The sequence below is a fragment of the Pipistrellus hanaki genome, assembly GCF_964339955.1.
Source record: "Pipistrellus hanaki genome assembly, chromosome: 18".
Lineage (NCBI taxonomy): Eukaryota > Metazoa > Chordata > Mammalia > Chiroptera > Vespertilionidae > Pipistrellus > Pipistrellus hanaki.
Window position 1 is genome coordinate 11,978,502 of NC_140520.1, and position 22,364 is coordinate 12,000,865.

Below are 22,364 nucleotides of genomic sequence, written 5' to 3' on the forward strand. Positions count from 1 at the left end.
GTTTATGGAGGTATAAATTACATACAGTAAAATCCACCCTTTTTACTGTACAGTTCTATGATTTCTGACAAATGCATACAATTGTGTGACACCATCATAATCAAGATGTAGAGCAGTTCATCACCCCTGACACCCTCCCTGCCATAACTCCTTTGGGCCCCTTCCTAGTCGGCTTCTCTTCCCACACTCATCCTTTGGTCACTACTGATCTGTTTTCTGACCCTATAATTTTGCCCTTTCCAGAAAGTCTATATATTATACTGTGGTCCTTTTTGTTGTTGTTACTTCTCACTTGAGGATATTTTTTTAAATATTCATTTTTTAATTAAAAATTTTATTAAAAATATTTTTATTGATTTCAGAGAGAGACAGAAATATCATGATGAGAGAATCATTGATCAGCTACCTCCTGCAAGCCTCACCCTGGGATCAAGTCTGCAATCCCGGCATATGCCCTGACCGGGAATTGAACCTGGTTCCTGGTTCATAGGTCGACACTCAACCACGGAGCCAGGCTGCCCAGGCTATTTTTGTTGATTTTTAGAGAGAGGAAGGGAGGGAGAGATATATAAACATCTTTGTGATGAGACAGGATCTCAGGGAATTATCAGGGTGACGCCAGCAGAGTTTATCAGGCCCAATCATAGTGGAAGTTAAAATACCATTTTTAATTGATTTCAGAGAGGAAGGAAGAGGGAGAGACAGAAACATCAATGATGAGAGAAACTCATTGATCGCTGCCTCCTGCACGCTCTCCACTGGGGATCCAGCCTGCAACCCAGGCATGTGCCCTTGACCGGAATCGAACCTGGGACCCTTCAGTTCGCAGGCTGATGCTCTATCCACTGAGCAAAACCAGCTAGGTTTAAAATACCGTTTTTATCCCCGCCTCTGATTCTGCACCAGAAGCCTGACCCAGCAGGACAGTGCCAGGAATGCATGCTATGTGATATGCACGCATGTTGCTGCGGCACCTTGCCTACAAAGCAGGAGCTGTGCTTTCAAATAGCCAAGAGCCTGTGCGCGTTGTGGTGAAGAGCCAATCTCGCAACTTGGGCACGTAAGGAGGATGCCTTCTCTCTCCCTTTAACACCAAGAACATAAAGAAGGAAACAAAACAAAAACACCCAAACAAACCCGACAAGCCTCAGCAACCGCCGGAGAGCCTAGAGAAAGCGCGCCAATCGCACAAAGAAAAGTAGGGGGGCTGGTGGGATTCAAAATAGTTCCCCAGGACGAACACCCGCCTGGACCTATCGGAGTTAACTGCGCGCTCGGTTGTAGCTAATGGACGCGGCACTGCAGGCTCGAGCCCGCCCTCGAGGCTGATTGACGTTTGCTCCGCCCAATGGGATGGCGCGATGCTGAAGCACCAGCCAATACATTCGGGAGGTGGGCGGAGCGTGGGCCAGGGGGTTGGCGGTGTCGTGTCATGGAGGCTCAGTCTCTCCGCAGCCATTGAAGGGGACGGAACTGCGGGAGTGTGTGTATGTGTGTGCGCGTGTGTGTGTGCATGTGAGCGCGCGCGCCAGTGTGTGGACAAGGAGGTGTTGGCAGCCGAGTTAGAGTCCCAACTCCTTGGACTCCATTTGGCATTCTTTTCTCTCTCCCTCCCCCCCCCCCCCACTCCCCCACAACCTATCTGCTGGTGGTGGGCGTTTGTGTTTGCGTTTCTTTTCATTCATTTCCAAATCTTTCACATTTGAGGGGTGGGGGTTAGTGGGGAAGGCAGGACCGGGTAACGGAGGAGAGGAGGCGCCGAAGACCGGAGGAGGACATGGAGATGAAGACGAAGATTAACCAGGAGTTAAGGAACCGAGCCCCGGAGGAGGTGAGATGACTCAGCCCCCTCCCCTTCCCACCAGCCCGGATTCGGGGGATCGGGTGGTGGTGGGGGCGCCTGGGTGGGTGTGTGGGGACGGGTAATGCATTAACCCCAACCCCAGGAAGTATTTAATTTGAAGTTTAAATCATTAATATCTTTTACTTAAAATGGCGAAGGGTTTAAGTTTCTAGGGGCTTTTTTGTGTGTGTGTGTGTGTGTGCGTGCATGGGGGCTTAGTCCCATTCTCCTTTCAGGCGTCCTGCCCTCGTGGGGGGCGGGAAGTAGGGTGTCGGGGGGGTGGCCGCTCGGCTCCCCTCCTCCCGGGGGACAGGCGGCGTGGGCGCGACCCCGGGTCCCGCTCGCCCCCCTGCCGCAGCCATCGTCGCCCGAGAAGTTAGTCCAACTTTTCTTCGGGGCTGTGCCCTCTCTCCTTGGGGGGAGGGGCGGCCGGCCTGGGGGCCCCCGGGCGTCCGCAGAGGCCGCGCCGCGCAGGCTGGGGTCGCCCCGGAGGCCGGCGCCCACCCGCCCGCGGCGCCCACTCCCCGGGGCAGCGCGCGCCGGCCGCGCGGGCGGAATCTGGGGCAGCGGCCGCCTCTCCGGCCGCCGGCAAGTTTTGGGGACTCGTCGCTGCGATCGGCGGCGGGGAGGGCGCTCGAGGGGTGATCTCCTTCCCCGCGGCGGCCGGCTGGTCAGGTCGCGGCGGCCGCAGCTCCGGACGCGGCCCCCGGAGACGGTCCTCGCGCCCGGCCCCGGGCGGAGGGCTTTGTGCCTCCCCGGACGGCGCGGCGGCGGCTCTGGGCGCTGCGCGCTCCCCGCGGCCGCCTTAAAGGGCCGGGGCTGGGAGGGGCCACGCGAGGCGGGGTTGCGGTCAACTTTTGGGGGGTCGGGCGGGAGGCGTTTCCGCCCCCTTTCCGAGGGCGCCTCTCCGGCTTCAGGCCCACCCCGCCCAGCCCGTCCCATCCCGCCGGGCGCGGAGGCGGTCCTGGGAGGCGACCCCGTTTTTCCGGGGGGACTCCCCGCCCCTCGTGGGGTTTCCGCGGGGCGGAGAGGCAGGTATCAGAGTGGGCCGGTGACCGGAGGGGAACCTCTCACTCCTGATCAGAGGGAAGCCTTAACCGCCGCCTCTGAGCTCCGTGCGGGCGTTGGGGATTTGGGGTATAATTTGCTCGGCGGCTGGAGGCGGGGCCCTGCACCCCGCGTACGGGACGGGGAGGGTCTGTCCGGCGGCGGCGTGCACTTTTCAAAGAAGTTTGTTTCCCTGGGATTGGCAGGTGGCAGGGCAGAGGAAACAGCCGTTATTATCTCAGAGGTAACTGGAAGTTTTCCAGCACCTGCTCTTTGGGGGCTGCAGAAAGAAAGAAAAAAATTTTTTTAAAGCTGCCTCTCAGAAGCACACGTTTAGAATGCTTTTCTATGGCTTGGGGTGGAAAAGTGGATTTATACCCCTCCCCCCCCATTCTTTTACCTTCCCTATCGCAGGAACTCCTGCCCCACACTCTTTTACCCAGAGCTACGGAAGGAATACCCTTTCCAGTTTGGGCGAGTGCTTAGCCTCTCCTTCCTCCCCCTGGTGTAATAACGGTCGTGTATTTGCATAGCTTTTCCCAGTTTACAAAGCACCGTCCTCTTTGCTCTCCACTGACTCCTTCAGACACACCGGCGAGGTAGACCCGGTCGGTGGAGGCCCAGGACCGCGCAGTTACTCAGGTGGAGGCCCTGGTGAGCTGACACCAGGCGGGCCATTCTCACCCTCTGGGGTTTGGCTTCCTCCTCTCTAAGCAGATCACGATGCCTTCTCCGCTCACTGAAGTAATTATGTCGAAGACACTTTGGCGCAGAGAAGGTGGCACTCCTTGTTGCTAACTGGAGCACTCCCAATACCTGGGACAGGGCAGGAAGGGAGCGCCGGGGTCTTCTGCCTCCTGAGAGGAAGTCCGTCTAGCCCACATCAGAAAGCTTTGTGTGTTTTTTCCACATCAGAAAGTTTTGTTCTACGACTCTGACCTAATGGAGGATCCAGCCACCACCTGCCCCCTCACAAAAATGGGGAGAAAGTCACAAAAGTGCTACCAAGATGGCAGGGAGAAATAAACGTTTTGTCAACGATGTATCATTCTGGCTGGTATTGTTTGGCCTTGATGTTAGAACAAATAACATCCAAAAGCTGGGTTGTCTCGGTAGGAGCTTTCTTTTCTTTTTAAAAAAAATATATTTTCATTTCAAAGAGGAAGGGAGAGGGAGAGAGAGAGAAACATCAATAATGGGAATCATTGATCGGCTGCCTCCTGCACGCCCCCTACTGGGTGAGGATTGAGCCCTCAACCCAAGCACATGCTCTTGAACGGAATCGACCCCGGACCTTCCAGTCCACAATCATATGCTCTAACTACTGAGCCAAACCAGATAGGGCAGGAGGAGCTAACATTTCTTTGAGGGTAATAAGGTATTTTTGAGTTTTGGTGGCATTTATCAACCAAAGATAAGGGGGATTAAACTGAAAAAAGAATTTCCTTTCTTCTCTCTACTGTTTGCAGGCAGCGCACTCGCATCCTCTCCAGTAGCCTCGGTGTCCCCTCCCGCATAGACATAGGCCCTGGTGTTGAGAGTTCTCATCAGAGGTGGAAAAAGTTTCACCTGGGACCCTTCTTCAAATGTGTTCTTATTTTTATTTTTTTTTATTTATTTATTTATTTTATTTTTTTTTTTAAATATATTTTATTGATTTTTTACAGAGAGGAAGGGAGAGGGATAGAGAGCCAGAAACATCGATGAGAGAGAAACATCGACCAGCTGCCTCCTGCACACCCCCTACCAGGGACGTGCCCGCAACCAAGGTACATGCCCTTGACCGGAATCGAACCCGGGACCTTTCAGTCCGCAGACCGACGCTCTACCACTGAGCCAAACCGGCTTTGGCTGTGTTCTTATTTTTTTTTTTTTTTTTTTTTTTTTAAATCAATCTTTATTGTTCATATTATTACAAAGGTTCCTCATTTCTTCCCCCCTCCACCAGGTTCCCACCCCACCCTCTGCCCCCTCCCCATCCCCCATTGTCCTCATCCATAGGTGCACAGTTTATGTTCAGTCTCTTCCTCCCTCCCTTTCCCCGATAGTAAATCCCTTTTCAGATAGTAAATCTGTTACTTAGCATTTTCTCATATCAATAATACCTCCACATGCCCAATGATACACTTCACACAAAAGACATTTTCAAATAGGTCAACCATCCTCATCCAGGCCCCACCCAAGGCACTCACAGATCAACACCCCAGCGCTATACTAACTCAACACATCCAGATCTAAGCCTTCATCACTTGATTCAGCAGACCCTCAAGTTCCCGCAAAAGTTTCCAGCCATGTCTGAGAGGCAGCCGTGGGCAGGTACAGGCGAGGAGTGAGCTGTTTCGGGCCTGGCTGCTCCGGGCCTGGCCTCTGTTGCTCTGGTTCGTTCCACAACCAGCTGCTCCTGGTCTGGTCACTGCCGCTCCCGACCTAGTTGCTCTGGACTTGGCTGTTGCTGCTACCGGCCTGGCCGCACCCGACCCGGCTGCTCTGGGACCGGTTGCTCCGGTCCCGGCCGCTCCGGGCCTGGCCGCTCCCAGCCTGTCAGCCGCTGCTCCGGGCCTGGCTGCTCCCAGCCTGGCAGCCACTGCTCCTGGCCTGGCCGCACCAGACCCGGCTGCTCCGGGCCTGGCCACTCCCAGCCTGGCAGCTGCTGCTCCGGGCCTTGCCGCACCAGACCCGGCTGCTCCGGGCCTGGCCGCTCCCAGCCTGGCAGTCGCTGCTCTGGGCCTGGCCGCACCAGACCCGGCTGCTCCGGGCCTGGCCGCTCCCAGCCTGGCAGCTGCTGCTCCGAGCCTGGCCGCTCCCAGCCTGGCAGCCGCTGCTCCTGGCCTGGCCGCACCAGGCCAGGCTGCTCCGGGCCTGGCCGCTCCCAGCCTGGCAGCCGCTGCTCCGGGCCTGGCCACACCAGTCCCGGCTGCTCCGGGCCTGGCCGCTCCCAGCCTGGCAGCCGCTTCTCCAGGCCTGGCCACTCCCAGCCTGGCAGCCACTGCTCCGGGCCTGGCCGCACCAGACCCGGCTGCTCCGGGCCTGGCAGCTGCTGCTCCGGGCCTGGCCGCTCCCAGCCTGGCAGCTGCTGCTCTGGGCCTGGCCGCACCAGACCCGGCTGCTCCGGGCCTGGCCGCTCCCAGCCTGGCAGTCGCTGCTCCGGGCCTGGCCGCACCAGACCCGGCTGCTCCGGGCCTGGCCGCTCCCAGCCTGGCAGCTGTTGCTCTGGGCCTGGCCGCTCCCAGCCTGGCAGCCGCTGCTCCGGGCCTGGCCGCACCAGACCCGGCTGCTCCGGGCCTGGCCGCTCCCAGCCTGGCAGCCGCTGCTCCGGGCCTGGCCGCACCAGACCCGGCTGCTCCGGGCCTGGCCGCTCCCAGCCTGGCAGCCGCTGCTCCGGGCCTGGCCGCACCAGACCCGGCTGCTCCGGGCCTGGCCGCTCCCAGCCTGGCAGCCGCTGCTCCGGGCCTGGCCGCACCAGTCCCGGCTGCTCCGGGCCTGGCCGCTCCCAGCCTGGCAGCCACTGCTCCGGGCCTGGCCGCACCAGACCCGGCTGCTCCGGGCCTGGCAGCTGCTGCTCCGGGCCTGGCCGCTCCCAGCCTGGCAGCTGCTGCTCCGGGCCTAGCCGCTCCCAGCCTGGCAGCCGCTGCTCCTGGCCTGGCCGCTCCCAGCCTGGCAGTCGCTGCTCCAGGCCTGGCCGCACCAGACCCGGCTGCTCCGGGCCTGGCCACTCCCAGCCTGGCAGCTGTTGCTCTGGGCCTGGCCGCTCCCAGCCTGGCAGCCGCTGCTCCGGGCCTGGCCACACCAGACCCGGCTGCTCTGGACCTGGCTGCTCCCAGCCTGGTAGCTGCTGCTCCGGGCCTGGCCGCTCCTAGCCTGGCAGCCGCTGCTCCAGGCCTGGCCACACCAGACCCAGCTGCTCCGGGCCTGGCCGCTCCCAGCCTGGCCGCCGCTGCTCCGGGCCTGGCCGCACCCGACCCAGCTGCTCCGAGCCTGGCCGCTCCCAGCCTGGATGCTCCATTCTTGGCTACTGCTGTTCTGGGCCTGGCTGCTCCCAACCCGGCTGCTCTGGACCGGGCTTCTCCGGGCCCAGCCACTCCGTGTCTGGGTGTTCCTGGACTGGCCACCCTGGGCTTGGCCGCCTCTGCCTCAGGCCTGGCTGCCACTGCCCCAGGTCTGGCTGCTCCAGTGCTGGCCGTTGATGCTCTTGTTCTGGCTGCTGCTGCTCTGGGGCCTGGCCACTGCTGCTCCGGGCCCAGCTGCCACTGCCTTGTGCCTGGCCACTCTAGGCCTGGTCGCCGCTGTTCCAACATTCTGTCCCTTTTTTCTCTCTTTTTTTTTTTTCTTTTTTTAAAAAAAACAAAACGCATTTATGTTGCAATGTTGGCTGGTGCGTTGAGTTCTGACTTAGTCTTTGATTTTTCAAGATCTTCTTTGTATTCTTTCTTAAGTAATTTTACTATCATTTGCTCTCACTTGATTTCTTCACATTGAGAACTTCTTTGGTTTCTTCCTCCTTGTCCTGGGAGATCAGCAGGTTGGCCTGTGGCACCCCTTTGTTCTCCGCGGGCTCCCACGCTGCTCCAGCCTGTTGCCGGGGTTGGCGCCGCCCAGGAAGCAGCCCCCGTCCTTGGCTCCGTTGCCAGCGCTCAGCAGTCGAAGGCTCAGGGGCACCCCCCCCACTGGGGGCCCAGTCGCCCGGCTCCTTGCTGGCGCCCGGCTGGCCGGTGTCCGGCAGGGGCTCCTGTTCCTCGTGGCGTTCCTCCAGTCTGGAGCTTTCTTTCTCCCTCCCACTAGGGGAGTCCAGGATCAGAGTCAACAGACTGTCCTCTGCGCACAGTGTGCGCGACTCCGGGGGCTCGGCCTTTCGCCGCGCTCCCAGGACTCCACCTCACAGCTCCGTCTCCCCCTGCCCGAGCCTGGGTCCCCAGGGACTGGCCCAGACCTGGAGTTCTGGGCGGTCTGGACTGAGGCTCAGAGCTGCCACCGGAGGCTTTGTTTCTTCCGGCTAGGGTAATCCAGCATTAGAGTCAACATTCAGTCCTCTGCGCGCCATGTGCGCGCGACTCCGGGGGCCCCGCATTTCGCTGTCCCCCGGGATTGTCTCCCCCTGCCGGAGCCTGGGTCCCCAGGGTCTGGCACATAACTTGGGGCTCAGCGCTGCCGGTTCGGGGGTTCAGCCCAGGCTGGGGGTTCTATTTCCTTCCTGCTAGGGAACGCCAGGCAGCACCCAGCCCTCTCCTCCTCTCCGGCTGCGACCTCTCCGCGCGGGCGTGCGTGCGAGCGCGCAGCATGTCTCCGTACCTTAGGCTTTTTTTCAGCTCCTCTGATTTTCCTTCCGGTTTTCTCCCTCCTTCCTATTGTAGAGTTTTCAGTCAGTCGACTACCTGTAGCTCTGGGCAATGTCCACTCTACATTTTAGTTGTATTCCCTTGAAATTGTTGTGAGCTGCTGCGGCTAGGTGTATACCCGAGCAGCCATCTTGGATCCTCCTTGTGTTCTTATTTTTATTTTTTTAATATATTTTATTGATTTTTCACAGAGAGGAAGAGAGAGGGACAGAGAGTTAGAAACATTGGTGAGAGAGAATCATCGATCAGCTGCCTCTTGCACACCCCCTACTAGAGATGTGCCCGCAACTAAGGTACATGCCCTTGACCGGAATCGAACCTGGGACCTTTCAGTCCGCAGGCCGACGCTCTATCCACTGAGCCAAACCGGTTTCGGCTCAAATGTGTTTTTAGTTCATCAGTGATTGGAAGCAGGCATCAAACTTCTGAGTCCAAGTTTAAATGTAAAGGGTTAACTTACAGTGATGACTGGTAGACTGTATTTCAGTATTTTTGGAGAATGATGAGATGGATCGGTGGTTTTAACATTCACTTTTCCAGAGTGTCTGGACCCCAGGTCTTCTGCTAAAAGACTGCCAACTAAAGAATCATTCTTGTTCTCTCTTACAGCTGACACAGTTAATCCTTGATAATTGCCATTGTGTCAATGGGGAAATTGAGGGCCTGAATGATACTTTTAAAAAACTAGAGTTTCTGAGTATGATTAATGTGGAACTAAGTTCACTGGCCCGGCTTCCCAACTTAAATAAACTTCGAAAGGTAAGTTGACCTTAGGCATTAAAGCATCACGATTTGAATGCGGAGGACTATTCTTGTTTTTGGGTTTTTTGTTTTTTTTACCAAATGGAATGACTATTCTGCTTTATTATTTTTTTACTATTCTGCCTTTTAACTAAAAGGTTCTAAGTTTCTAGAGGTAAGCAAAAGGGCTATGTAGAATTTTGGAATCAGCTGTAATAATTGCTTTTATAAATTTATTTTATTTAATATATATTTTAATATATTTTGATTTCAGAAAAGAATCGAGGAGAGGGAGAGAGAGATAGAAACATCAGTGATGAGAGAGAATCATTGATCAGCTGCACACCCTACAATGGGAATCCATCCCGCAACCCAGGCATGTGCCCTGATGGGAAATTAAACCATGACCTCCTGGTTCATGGGTTGACACTCAGCCACTGAGCCATGCCATCTGGGCTTGCTTTTAGAAATTTATATTTAATAATGAATTGCTTTATGGTATGAATTTCAACTTAACATTTTCAACTTAAAGTTTTCCTCTGAAACATAAAATCTAACTATTAAACAATTGGAACCAAACCTACATTAGGAGACATTATACCAACAGTCCCCGGCTTACAGTGGTTTGACTTACAACTTTTTGACTTAATGATGGTGTGAAAGCAATATGCATTAAGTAGAAACTGCACTACAGTTTTGAATTTTGATCTGTTACCGGGCTAGCAATATGGGGTGTGTTATTCTCTCGTGAAGCTGGGCAGTGGCAATGAGGCAAGCTCCCAGTCAGACACCAGATCGTGAGGGTAAACAACTGATATCCTACAGTGTATATGTTCATTGTATTAGATGATTTTGTCCAACTGTTTGCTAATTAACGTAAGTATGTTATAGGCTAGGCATAAGCTATGATATTGCTAGGTTAGCTATATTGAATGCATTTTTTAAAATCCTTATGTGAGGATATTTCCCCATTCATTTTTTGGAGAGAATGGAAGGGAGGGAAAGGGGAGAGAGAGGAGGGGAGAGAGAGAAACATCTATGTGACAGAGACACATGAATTGGTTGCCTGCCGCATGCACCCTGACCTGGGCTGGGGATTGAGCCCCAACCGAGGAATGTGCCCTTGACTGGGAATCGAACCTGTGACCCTTTGGTCTGCAGGCCAATGCTCTAACCACGGAACAACCAGCTGGGGCATTAAATGCATTTTTGATTTGCAATATTTTTGACTTACAATGGTGGGTTTATCTGGATATAACCCATTATAAATCAAGCATCCATTCATAGAGGAATTTTAACATACTACTTGGTGGTTGTAGGTGGAATTTGGAAATTAATTACTTTTGACAGTCTTGAAGCCAGAGAGAATAACAAATGCTTTCTGTCAAACTGATGTATTTTTAAAATCTTTGATCTATCCTAAGTCTTAACCATTTTTTGTTTCTTCCCCATGTTGAATATATAGTTGGAACTTAGTAACAATAAAATTTCTGGAGGGTTGGAAGTCCTGGCAGAGAAATGTCCTAATCTTACCCACCTCAATCTGAGTGGAAACAAAATAAAAGATCTCAGTGCACTAGAAGCTCTGGTAAGTGGAAAGATTTGTCTCTGGGCTTGCTTTTTTTGGTTGAATTTTCTGAGATTTGCATATATAGGGTATCTAAGAAAATATACACACACTTAAAAAGTATACACACACTTAATTATAAAGGCTGTGTTTATTAAAACACATTTTATTTTCAGAATTGAGCTATCAGCTGTTAAAGTATATATACATTTTTTGGGATACTATATATTATATATATATATATTAGCAGGAACAGAAAAATATTGCTCATTTATTTAGATAAATATTATTCATTAGTAAAATACAAGAATATAAGTAAGGCCCTAGCTGGTTTGGCTCAGTGGATAAAGTATCAGCCTTCGGACTGACGTTTTCCGGGTTCAATTCCAGTCAAGGGCACGTGCCTGGGTTGCAGGCTTGATCCCCAGTAGGGGGTGTGCAGGAGGCAGCTGATCAGTAATTCTCTCTCATCATTGATGTTTCTATCTCTCTATCCCTCTGTCTTCCTCTCTGTAAGAAAAAAATCAATAAAATATAAAAAAAAAAAAAAAAGAGTTGAATATCTGTTCTGAAAATTTCTAGTATTTTCTTAAATTCTATTCCTTTTCCTTTCTTCTGGACTTTTTAAAAGTTATTTCATTATTTGCTCATTTGTTTCCTAGTATGAGGAAAGGAAAAGATAAAGTGAAAAATTGTTGCTCCGATTTTTAAAAAGTTTGTGAAGAGGTTGAAATTGTTGAAAGTAAGTTTGTGGATTTAAACTAAACATGTTGTTATTGTTGCCTATTTGTGCGTAGATTCGCTCAACAAATATACTGAGTGCCTTTTATAAGTAAGACACTAAGCCAGGTGCTGGAGACACAGTAGTTGAACACAACCAAGTTCCTACTTCTGTGGAGTTAGCATGCCAGCACTTCATTAAGAGAACTGGCTGTGTTTGGTATAATAACACTTCATTATAAAATTCTAAAGGTTCAAAAATCATCCTCTTGATTTCAAGTATATGTTTTCTGGCTCATGAGTTAAAAGAAAATAACAAGATATTTTACATCTTGATTGTAAGTTTTAACTTCTTATTTTTCCAGCAAAATCTTAAAAATTTGAAAAGTCTTGACTTGTTTAACTGTGAGATCACAACCCTAGAAGATTACAGAGAGAGTATTTTTGAACTGCTGCAGCAAATCACCTACTTAGATGGATTTGATCAGGAGGATAACGAAGCACCAGACTCAGGAGCAGAGGAAGATGAAGGTAATCATTCATAATACTCATAAATGTGCCACAGTTAATAGCCTGCACTCTAACCAGGCAAATTAGAATGGGCATGGATATTTAGGTGTAGGGAAAAAAAGATGTTAGTAAGACAAACATTTAGAAACCCATAGCCCTAGTACTGTATTCTTTGAGATTTCTGATAACTTTTGGGGCATTTAATAATTATTATATCAGGCTCTGTGAAATTTTATATATCTGTTATAAGTCACCCAGTAAAAGTGGCAATATTTATTTATTTATTTATTTTTGTTATGTTGTTTTTAAAAAAATATATATTTTATTGATTTTTTACAGAGAGGAAGAGAGAGGGATAGAGAGAAACATCAGTGAGAGAGAATCGTCAATCAGCTGCCTCTTGCACAACCCCTACTGGGGATGTGCCCGCAACCAAGGTACATGCCCTTGACCGGAATCGAACCTGGGACCCTTCAGTCCGACGCTCTATCCACTGAGCCAAACCAGTCTCGGCTAGAAACTATTTTTCAAGTAGTAAATATGGGTGTTATAAAGAGGACATTTTAAGAAATAAAATAAAATCACTGAGATACCTCCCACCTATTTGCTTAAGAGTTTGAAGTGATTGGGGCAAGGGTTAAAAGAATCAATATATTATCAATAAACATTTGCCCAGCCATTTGCCTACCTCTGAAAATATTTTTAAAGATGGAGATGAAGATGACGAAGAGGAAGATGAAGCAGGTCCACCTGAAGGATATGAGGAAGAGGAGGAGGAGGAAGAAGAGGAGGAGGACGATGAAGCAGGCTCAGAACTGGGAGAGGGAGAAGAGGAAGTGGGCCTCTCATACTTAATGAGAGAAGAAATTCAGGTGAACAGACCCTTCTTACCTGCACTGAAAATTAGTTATTTAGGCATAGAGATAAGTACTATAAGAAGTAAGATGTGTAGAAATCTGAGTTATTTCTAACCTATGGGGGTGCATGTGTCTGTCTGCCTGTCATTTTTCTCCCCTACTCCCCTCAGTTCATACCATATCCAGATAATCATAAACATCTATTGATTTTTGTCTCCCAGATACCTTCCAAATCCATTCTGCACTCAGCAGCATGGTGTGATGGAAACATTTTACAACTGTTTCTGAGTATCAGTTTGTGCATTTATAAAACTTAGATTATACCAATCTCGTAGGATTGTTTTAAGGATTTAACAAAAAATACCTATGAAGTATCTAGTGCTTAGCACATTGTAGGCACTCACAAAAACTCTTCTTTACCCTGATTATTTGCTTATGCTTTTTTTTTCAACCTCTACTCTACCCAAGGACCTGCTTGGGGAGAGGAAGGAGGAATGGATAAGAGAGAGAGAGACAGAGACAGAGACAGAGAGAGAGAGAGAGAGAGAGAGACATTGATGGGCCATCCTCCTTTCCCTCCTGACCAAGTATCAAACCCCCAACCCAGGTACTCCACCCGACTGAGAATCAAACTGGCAACCTTTTGGTGCCTGGGATGATGCCCAACCAACCAAGTTACTGGGGCCGGTTTCTTGCTGTGCGTTGTAGCTTTCTAAATGCTCTCTCTGAACACAGCATCACGTGAAGGTGTAGCCCTCCCAGTGCTTGCCTATGTGTTCCGAATGCAAATACCAGCCTGCCTGAAACCCTTTAATGTGTCCCTGTTGCCACCAAGACAAACAAGGCCCTTCATTATCTAGCCCCTGCTTCCTTCCCTGGCTTTGTCTCCCTCAATACCAAATTAAATTGTCACACGGAGCTATTTCTTGCCTTCCTGTCTGTATATAACGTGAGTATTCTATTAATATGACTTTGTACCCATGTCCTCTGATGAATTTTCTTTTTTTGAGATAAACATAAATAGAGCAAAGCATGTAAAGTACACTGATTTTATGGACAAGTCCACGAAATTGTTTTTAATTCTCACCTAAGGATATGTTTTTTCAAAATTGATTTAAAAAAATATATTGTATATTTTATTGATTTTTTACAGAGAGGAAGTGAGAGAGATAGAGTTAGAAACATTGATGAGCCGAAAACCGGTTTGGCTCAGTGGTAGAGGGTCGGTCTGCGGACTGAAAGGTCCCGGGTTCGATTCCGGTCAAGGGCATGTACCTTGGTTGCGGGCACATCCCCAGTAGGGGGTGTGCAAGAGGCAGCTGGTTGATGTTTCTCTCTCATCGACGTTTCTAGCTCTCTATCTCTCTCCCTTCCTCTCTGTAAAAAATCAATAAAATATATTAACCAAAAAAAAAGAAAAAAGAAAAAGAAACATTGATGAAAGAGAAACATTGACCAGCTGCCTCTTGCACACCCCCTACTGGGGATGTGCCCGCAACCAAGGTACATGCCCTTGACCAGAATCGAACCTGGGACCTTTCAGTATGCAGGCTGACGCTCTATCCACTGAGCCAAACTGGTTTTGGCTCAAAATTGATTTTTATAGAGAGTGGAAGGGAGAGAGTGAGAGAGACAGAAACATAGATGAGAGAGAAACAGGATCCCTGCAACCTAGGTATGTGCCCTGACTGGGAATTGAACCAACGGCCTTTCCATATATGGGACAATGCTCCAAGCCACCAACTCACACCAGCCAGGGCAAATCTACAGGATTTTACATATGTTTATACTTGTGTAACACCACACAAATCATGCCTTGTGAACTGTTATCTTTAAAAATTCAACTCTGGCCCAGCCTGTTTGACTTAGTGGTTGAATGTCAAGAGATCATGATTCAGTTCCCCTTCAGGGTACACGCCCAGATTGCGGGCTCCATCATTAGACTGGTTGTGCAGGAGGCAGCCCATCGATGATGTTTCTACCTCTCTATCCCTCTCCCTTCCTCTCTCTCTAAAAAATCGATGAAAGTATTTTTTTTAAAAGGCTCTACTTTATAAAAAACAAAACAAAACACAAACTCTCAGCTCTGGAGTTGCCTCATTGAAGCTTTTTGTAATTTTTTTTATGGACAATCACTCCTTTCTTTGTTACCTTTGAAACTTGATTAGACTTCTGTTATTACCTGTAGTCATTTTTGTAAAAACTTGTTTATTTGGCAACTTTCTGCTAGATGGTGAAATCTTTAAGGGAGGGAGTTTCTCCTATTGTTAATTTATTGTTTCATTTTCATAATTCATAATTTAAAACAAGTTTTTATCATTAAAAATATCTTACAATAGAAATTGTTAGTATTCTCATGTTTTCCTAATGACTTACATTGGTTAGATAGATGATATCACTGATTAATGGTAATTTTTCTCTGATACTTTTTTTTTTTTAATATATTTTATTGATTTTTTTTTTTACAGAGGGGAAGAGAGAGGAATAGAGAGTTAGAAACATCGATGAGAGAGAATCATCGATCAGTTGCCTCTTGCACACCCCCTACTGGGGATGTGCCCGCAACCCAGGTACATGCCCTTGACTGGAATCGAACCTACGACCTCTCAGTCTGCAGACTGACGCTCTACCACTGAGCCAAATGGTTTCGGCTCTCTGATACTCTTTTAAATATAAAACTAGGATGAGGAAAAATAGGACTCAAACTTGTTTGGGCCCTTAGTGAGTTAGGAGCTATAGAATCATGAAGAACTTTTAAGTATTTTATGTATTCATAGAGAAAGGCAACCTGTTTAATTTGAATCCTTCTGCAACTTGAGTGTTTTCCCCCTAAGTTTTAATTTATTTAGTAAAATAATGAACTCATGTTATTTTTGTCTTTGGCTTTTTATTTTCTCTGTCAATCATTCTTTTTAAGTCCAGATAGTATTAAGTAATTTAAAAATGACCTTTAGCTAACTGCAAATGTTTTATGTGTATCATTCCACTGAACATTGGGAAATATTAACTAAAATTGAATGGTCAAGTATAGAGCAAAAATCTCTAAGATAATACATACAACATTAAGTCAGTGTAGTATCCAGGTAGCAGGGACTAGAAGTGTTCCATTATGATGAGAAAATTTGGGTGTTTAAAATGAGGTCTTGTTTTTAGAAACTAAGAACCAGTGGAAGGGAGTGTCAGAGTACTGAGATTTAAAAAGAAAGTAGAAGGAAATAGAAATGGTATTTTATTAGGTATTTTTTGTTTGAGTCTTTTTTTAATTTTCACCTTAGGATATGTTTTTTATTGATTTTTGAGAGAGAGGAAGGGAGAAATATAGAAAGAAACATCAATGTGAGATAGAAACATCTATCAGTTGCCTCCCATATGTGCCTTGACTGAGGATCGAACCCCTAACCCAGGTATGTGCCCTGACGGAATCAAATTGAAACCTTTTGATATACCGGATGATAATGCCCCAACTAACTGAGCCACCCGGCCAGGGCAGTTTGAGTCTTATTTCTATTTCAGCTGCTCTTCAAAAGTAAGGAATTAATATGTATAAAGAAGGACTTTATGTAGGACTTACAATACGCATTGTAATCATATTTTCTTTAAAACAAATTCCAGACAAGTAATTAACCTTTTAAACTTGGGCTTTTCTAAATTATCAAGGGATAATGTGATGAGTATCTCATGTGTTTTTAAAATTGTGAGTATCAAACTGGAAAATCTGTGTCATGGCTCATTTATTCTCAAACTGAATATTTGAATTTCAAGGATGAAGAAGATGATGATGACTATGTTGAAGGGGAAGAAGAAGAAGAAGAAGATGAAGAAGAAGAAGAGGGTGAGTTATATTAGCCATAAAAGTATTCTAAAATTAGAGGGGGAGGGTCAATATGGCGGCATAGGTAAACGCAGTATTTGCCTCCTGCCACAACCACATCAAAATTACAACTAAACCACAGAACCACCACCATTCGGAACCACCTGAAATCTTGGCAGAACAGAAGCCCTACAACTAGAGAATTAAAGAAGCCACAGTGAGACTGGTATGAGGGGCAGAGGTGTGGAATGGGCTGTGTGATGGTTAAAAATCGGAAGGGATATCTTGGCTGCAGAACTCCCCCTGTTAGGAGCAAGACTATCCCAACTCCACACCAGACTCCTCAACCCAAGGTTCCAGTGCCAGGAAGAAAAGTCCCTGTAACTTCGGGTTGTAAAAACCAGTGGGGATTGTGGCTGAGTGACACAGAGGCTGCTGTGTCAGGAGTCCCAGGCAGTTTCTCTTAAAGGGCCCACACACAGACTTACTCAGACTCACTCCCTCTGAGCTACAGCATTGGGGCAGCAACTTGAAAGGATCCAGTAAGAGGTGCTCAGGAGGCAGCTGATCAGTGAATCTCTCTTATCATTGATATTTCTCTTTCTCCCTTCCTCTCTGAAATCAATAAATATGTGTTTTTTTTTAAAAAGAACTAATTGAAACGGAAGCAGGAAAATTACCAGAGTTCCAAACAATGGTTTTAAGGATGCTCAAGGGACTTAAGAACTCCAAGGACATACAAAAGGAAGTCAGAAATGAAGGATACACTAAATGAAATGAAGAATAATTTACAGGGTATCAACAGTAGAGTAGAGGATGCCAAGAATCAAATAGACGATTTGGAATATGAGTAAGCAAAAAACACCCAATCAGAATAGCAAAAGGAAAAAAATAACCCAAAAATATAAAGATATATAAGGAGCCTCCGGGACAACTTCAAGCATACCAACATTCATCTCTTAGGGGTACCAGAAGGAGAAGAGAGGGAGCAAAAAATTTAAAACCTGTTTGAAAAAATAACAAAGAAAACTTACCCTACCTGGTGAAAGAAATAGACTTACAAGTGCAGGAAGTACAGGATGAACCCAAAGAGGCCCACATCCAGACACCTCATAATTAAAATGCCAAAGGTTAAACACAAAGAGATTCTTAAAAGCTGCAAAAGAAAAGCAGTTAGTTACCTACAAGGGGAGCGCCCATATAACTCTCAGCCAATTTCTCGACAGAAATTTTGCAGGTCAGAAGGGAGTGGCAAGAAATATTCAAAGTGATAAAAAAACAAGGACCGATAACCAAGACTATATGCTTACCCATGGACACAAACAATAGGGTGGTGAAGGCCTGGGGTGGGGCAGGATCCAGATGGAAGAGAGCAATGGGAGCGGGGAGACATCTGTAATACTCAATGATAAAGATTAAAAAGAGAAGAAAAAGATATCCTAAAATTAAAGTTACAGCTATTAAAAATAAATAAATAAATAAATAAATAAATAAATAAATAAATAAATAAATAAATAAATAAAGTTACAGCTATTCATGGACTTTAAAGATTGACTCTATAATTCAAAATTACTACTGATTTTTTGATTTTGGCAACATGTGATAGAATTCTCTTGAAAGGTATAAAACCTTTTTCCCCCTCAGGGTATTTATTAATTCCAATTGAAAAACAGCTTATAACATTTATTTTCAAAGTAGGAATAAAGAGATAATGGATTTCTTTTTAAAAAATATATATATATTATTGATTTTTTACAGAGAGGAAGAGAGGGATAGAGAGTTAGAAACATCGATGAGAGAGAAACACCGATCAGCTGCCTACTGGGGATGTGCTAGCAACCAAGGTACATGCCCTTGAGCAGAATCGAACCTGGGACCTTTCAGTCCGCAGGTTGACACTCTATCCATTGAGCCAAACCGGTTTCGGCGATAATGGATTTCTTTTTAAAAATATATTTTTGTTGATTTCAGAGAGGACAGGGGAAAGGGAGAAATAGAAACATTAATGATGAGAAAAAATCATTGCTTGGCTACCTCCTGCACCCTGCCTACTGAGGTTTGAGCCTGAAACCTGGGCATGTGCCCTGTCTGGGAACCAAACTATGACCTCCTGTTCATAGGTTGATGCTCAACCACTGAGTCACACTGACCAGTCAAGATCATGGGTATTTGAGTTCAGTTTATTATTTTCTTTTCAGGGTCTTACATTTTGGAGAGGATGAAGGCTTCTCTAGAAGGGAAGAACAGTTGAACTCGATAATACCCTTTTTAGATTTGCTCTCTGGTACTCTACCTAGGCCTTTCCAAATAAATTTTAAAATTCACTAATAAGTCCCATTATATCAAGCTCTTAATTTCTTGACCTGTACTTAACGATTTGGCCACAAGGGTGCAGAGCAAGCTGCCATTATTTATGGATTTCTAAGTCTTAAGTTCTTTCAACTGAAGTTGAAAGGAAATTCACAGAGGACACTTAACTTATAATTTTTTAAAAATATATATATTTTATTGATTTTGTACAGAGGGAAAGGGAGAGAGAGAGTTAGAAACATCAATGAGAATCATCGATCAGCTGCCTCTTGCACACCTCCTACTGGGGATATGCCCACAACCAAGGTACATGCCCTTGACCGGAATCGAATCCGGGACCCTTCAGTCCCCAAGGCGACACTCTATCCATTGAGCCAAACCGGTCTTGGCTAACCTATAATTTTTTACACCATCAACTTTTCAAGGATCCAAACTTTGAAATTTAACAAATATTTATTTGCTAAAATTAAGTATTTTATACGTTTCCTTTCACTCTTCTTTCAGAAGAAGGTCTTCGAGGGGAAAAGCGAAAACGAGATGCTGAAGATGATGGAGAGGAAGAAGATGACTAGATCATTCTAAGACCAGTTTCCCTAAATTCCTGGGTGTGCAATAGAGTGGTCACATCTTGTTTCTTCATGTATAATAGTTATCCCTACAATAAGATAATGTGTAACTTTTTATAGGAAAAGTGTGGTTTTACTATTTTTGCCTTATCATTCCAAATAAGATTTACTAGTCTGCTAATGATCATATTATATGTAGAGAAAATTTTTCATTGACCCCATTGTGAAATTCCCTAGCAGTTTATTTAGAATCTTAATTTTTCTAATACAAGTTTACTTATTAGTCATTTTAGCCCATAATTAAAACATGATGACTTTTGCACAGGTATAGTGTGCATTTCATTCATAAGGTTTTAAAGTTATTTATGAATTAACAAATTACAGTCAGCTGGAATATGAAATGAAAATAATCTCTTGAATGATAAGTTGGTTATTTTTTTAGAGGTGACCCAGAGATCTTCATTTGGAAGGCAATGCCCTTTTTTGGCTAAGGGATTTTGGGTGCTCTTTTGTCACGTGAGTAACTTGGGAAGTAGGAGCAGAATAATAAAGGTTCTATTCAGCAATATAGTTCCTGGCTTTGGGGCAGGCTTCTGAAACCTTTAAGCCAGGTGGCTAGTAAGATTTTATTTTTGAAGGAAAAATTGCTTACAGTAAGTTCAGAGACATGCAGAGAAGCCCTTTGTTCCGAGCTGAATGAAGAGCATGACATGCTGATGGTTGGTTTTTGTTTTGTTTTTAAGTGAGCATTTTTCATTTTCCTTTCAACGATTCCTTTATGATCACCTTCCTTTCTTGTTTCACTCTCCTCAAAAAACAAAACAAACAAACAAAAATGGGGGGAAAACTTATGAATACCCAGGAAAACCTTTATTCTTATACCTCAACTACCTTTTCAGACCTGTCTCAGTTTATAAAAAGCTAAGTGAAACAAACTGAGTATTTTCTGAGATATGAATATTATTATCTATGCAGTTTTATGCAACAGACTCTGCTTACTGGAAATCTTTCTCAGTTGAAAAGATGTACAGACTAGAAGGATGAAGAAAGAAAAGAAGCAGATGGTTTTTCTGGAAGCAAAACTAGTGTTCCTCAAAAGTCAGAATAATTGCCTGTTGGTAATTAATGAGACATTCAAATCAAATTATAAGTTAGCTTCCCAATAACTTAGCTACCACTCTGCAAGCATTTCTAATTTTTTCTGAGTAGGACCTTTAATTATTCTTTCTATAGTTTTAAAGCATTATCAGATACAGCATTTGATTGGAATATATTAGGCAATGGAAAAATATTTGAAACTAAATCCATATTAAAATTAAGATTTGTTTTCAAGTGGATGTCCATTAAAAAGTAGAAAAATATCTGGGAAAAGTGCGAGTGTGTTTTCTTATATGGCTACTGATTGTAATATGAGTAAATAAGTTCATCTCCCTTTTTGTTATGGAGGCTCCGTGTTCAAGGCAATTGCTTTTTAAATCTTGGCTCTAAATGTTTTCCCCTTTTGAATATTTGCAAGTTTTTTTGTTAGTGTCAGCAAATTAACTGAAGTTATACTTTCATGCTGGGACACATCTAAATTACTGAGTATAGTACTGCTTCTTTTTTAGTTTAAGCTAAAAACGTGGCACAAAATGACTGAATTAAAACTCTTAGGATAAGTTTAGTGGGGAGGATTTGAATATCCAAATAGCTAACATTTTATTCCTTTTTAACAATTGAAATCCCTTGTTTTAGTCCCTAAGAATTCTCATCACATTGTTTGCCAGATTATAAAATACTTATTTTTAAAATTAAACTTATATATTGACTTTCTTATCAATCATTTTATCGTGCAATCAATATTATTGTTCCTTGGATTGTAAACAATACTTAAGAGCCTCCAAATAACTTTTAAGACTTATTTAGCTTTGTGGGTGATATTTTCATGCAAATAAGGGTGGGTTTTATATTTTGTAGGAGTTTTTGGTCCTATTTTAATGCTTCTTTGTATGGCAGTGTGTATATAGTGTGTTAAATTCCTCAAAACTCTCAAAAATCTTTGAAGTTAATACTTTTGTGCAACTGTGTTTTGAATAAAAGCCATGACAGTGTTAAGACAAAAAAAAAAAAAAAAAAAATGCAGTACTTCTGAGTATTCTTTTATTGTTTCTGACTGTTCCCTGTTTTTTTCTGAGACTGCTGTAACTTAAAATTTTTGAAACTGAATTGCTTCAAATAAATTGAAGATTTGTTGTTAATGATTAGTTTCAGTGTATGATATTCACTTTTGAACACCACCATTGGGGGTGTTGAAGATCTTTTTAAAGAACTGAGAAACAGCTTGGAAGTTAACTCATTTAAACACTTGGGTGTGATATGAGGCATTGCAATTTAATAATTAACTCATGATCTACCTTCTTTTTTCCCCCAGAAGCAGAAAAAATTCTGGATTTTCTTAATTTTTCTCTTGGAGTTGCAAATTGATCCAGTACTTTTATGTATTTTGATTTGAAGTAATAAATCTATTATCTACAGTTGAATTATTATTTATAGTTAACTAATGTTGTTATAAACTTGTTGTACATCAACAGTTTTGTAAGAGGGGTCCAAACTCTCCATTTATATTGTATGTTTAGGACCCTTCGATAATCTCAATACAAACATACATAATTCTTGCATGTTTACCTTGAGCAAATCAAACCTGAACCAAACAATGTTTTTTTCTGCTCTCTTGGTTTTCTTGTGATAAGTAGTTTTTAAAAATATATATATATTATTGATTTTTTACAGAGAGAAAGGGAGAGGGATAGAGAGCTAGAAACATCGGTGAGATAGAAACATCGACCAGCTGCCTCCTGCACACCCCCCACCAGGGATGTGCCCGCAACCAATGTACATGCCCTTGACCGGAATCGAACCTGGGACCTTTCAGCCGGCAGACCAATGCTCTACCACTGAGCCAAACCGGTTTTGGCATTGTGATAAGTAGTTTTAAAAATATTTCATTTTAGGCAACTCTGGAATGTATTTTATAAAATCCAGGTACAAGTATAATGTTAGGTAATGTTTTTGTGATTGTC

At 45.2% G+C, this 22,364-nt stretch overlaps 1 protein-coding gene across 3 annotated transcripts; it reads left to right on the forward strand.

The window, feature by feature from the left end:
• The first annotated feature begins 1,414 nt into the window (after positions 1-1,414).
• ANP32E (acidic nuclear phosphoprotein 32 family member E) lies at positions 1,415-21,542 on the forward strand. Of its 3 annotated transcripts, none has more exons than XM_084866646.1 (7): positions 1,415-1,831; positions 8,833-8,982; positions 10,430-10,552; positions 11,617-11,782; positions 12,470-12,633; positions 16,381-16,450; positions 19,244-21,542. In XM_084866646.1, exons 1-7 carry the CDS (start codon positions 1,778-1,780, stop codon positions 19,309-19,311), a joined length of 795 nt encoding a protein of 264 aa, XP_084722772.1. In that variant the 5' UTR covers positions 1,415-1,777; the 3' UTR covers positions 19,312-21,542. The 3 variants fall into 3 exon arrangements, with proteins under 3 accessions (XP_084722772.1, XP_084722771.1, XP_084722770.1); XM_084866645.1 differs by lacking the exon at positions 1,415-1,831 and adding an exon at positions 2,789-3,134 and having other exon boundaries at positions 19,247-21,542; XM_084866644.1 differs by lacking the exon at positions 1,415-1,831 and adding an exon at positions 2,797-3,134.
• Positions 21,543-22,364: the final 822 nt, after the last annotated feature.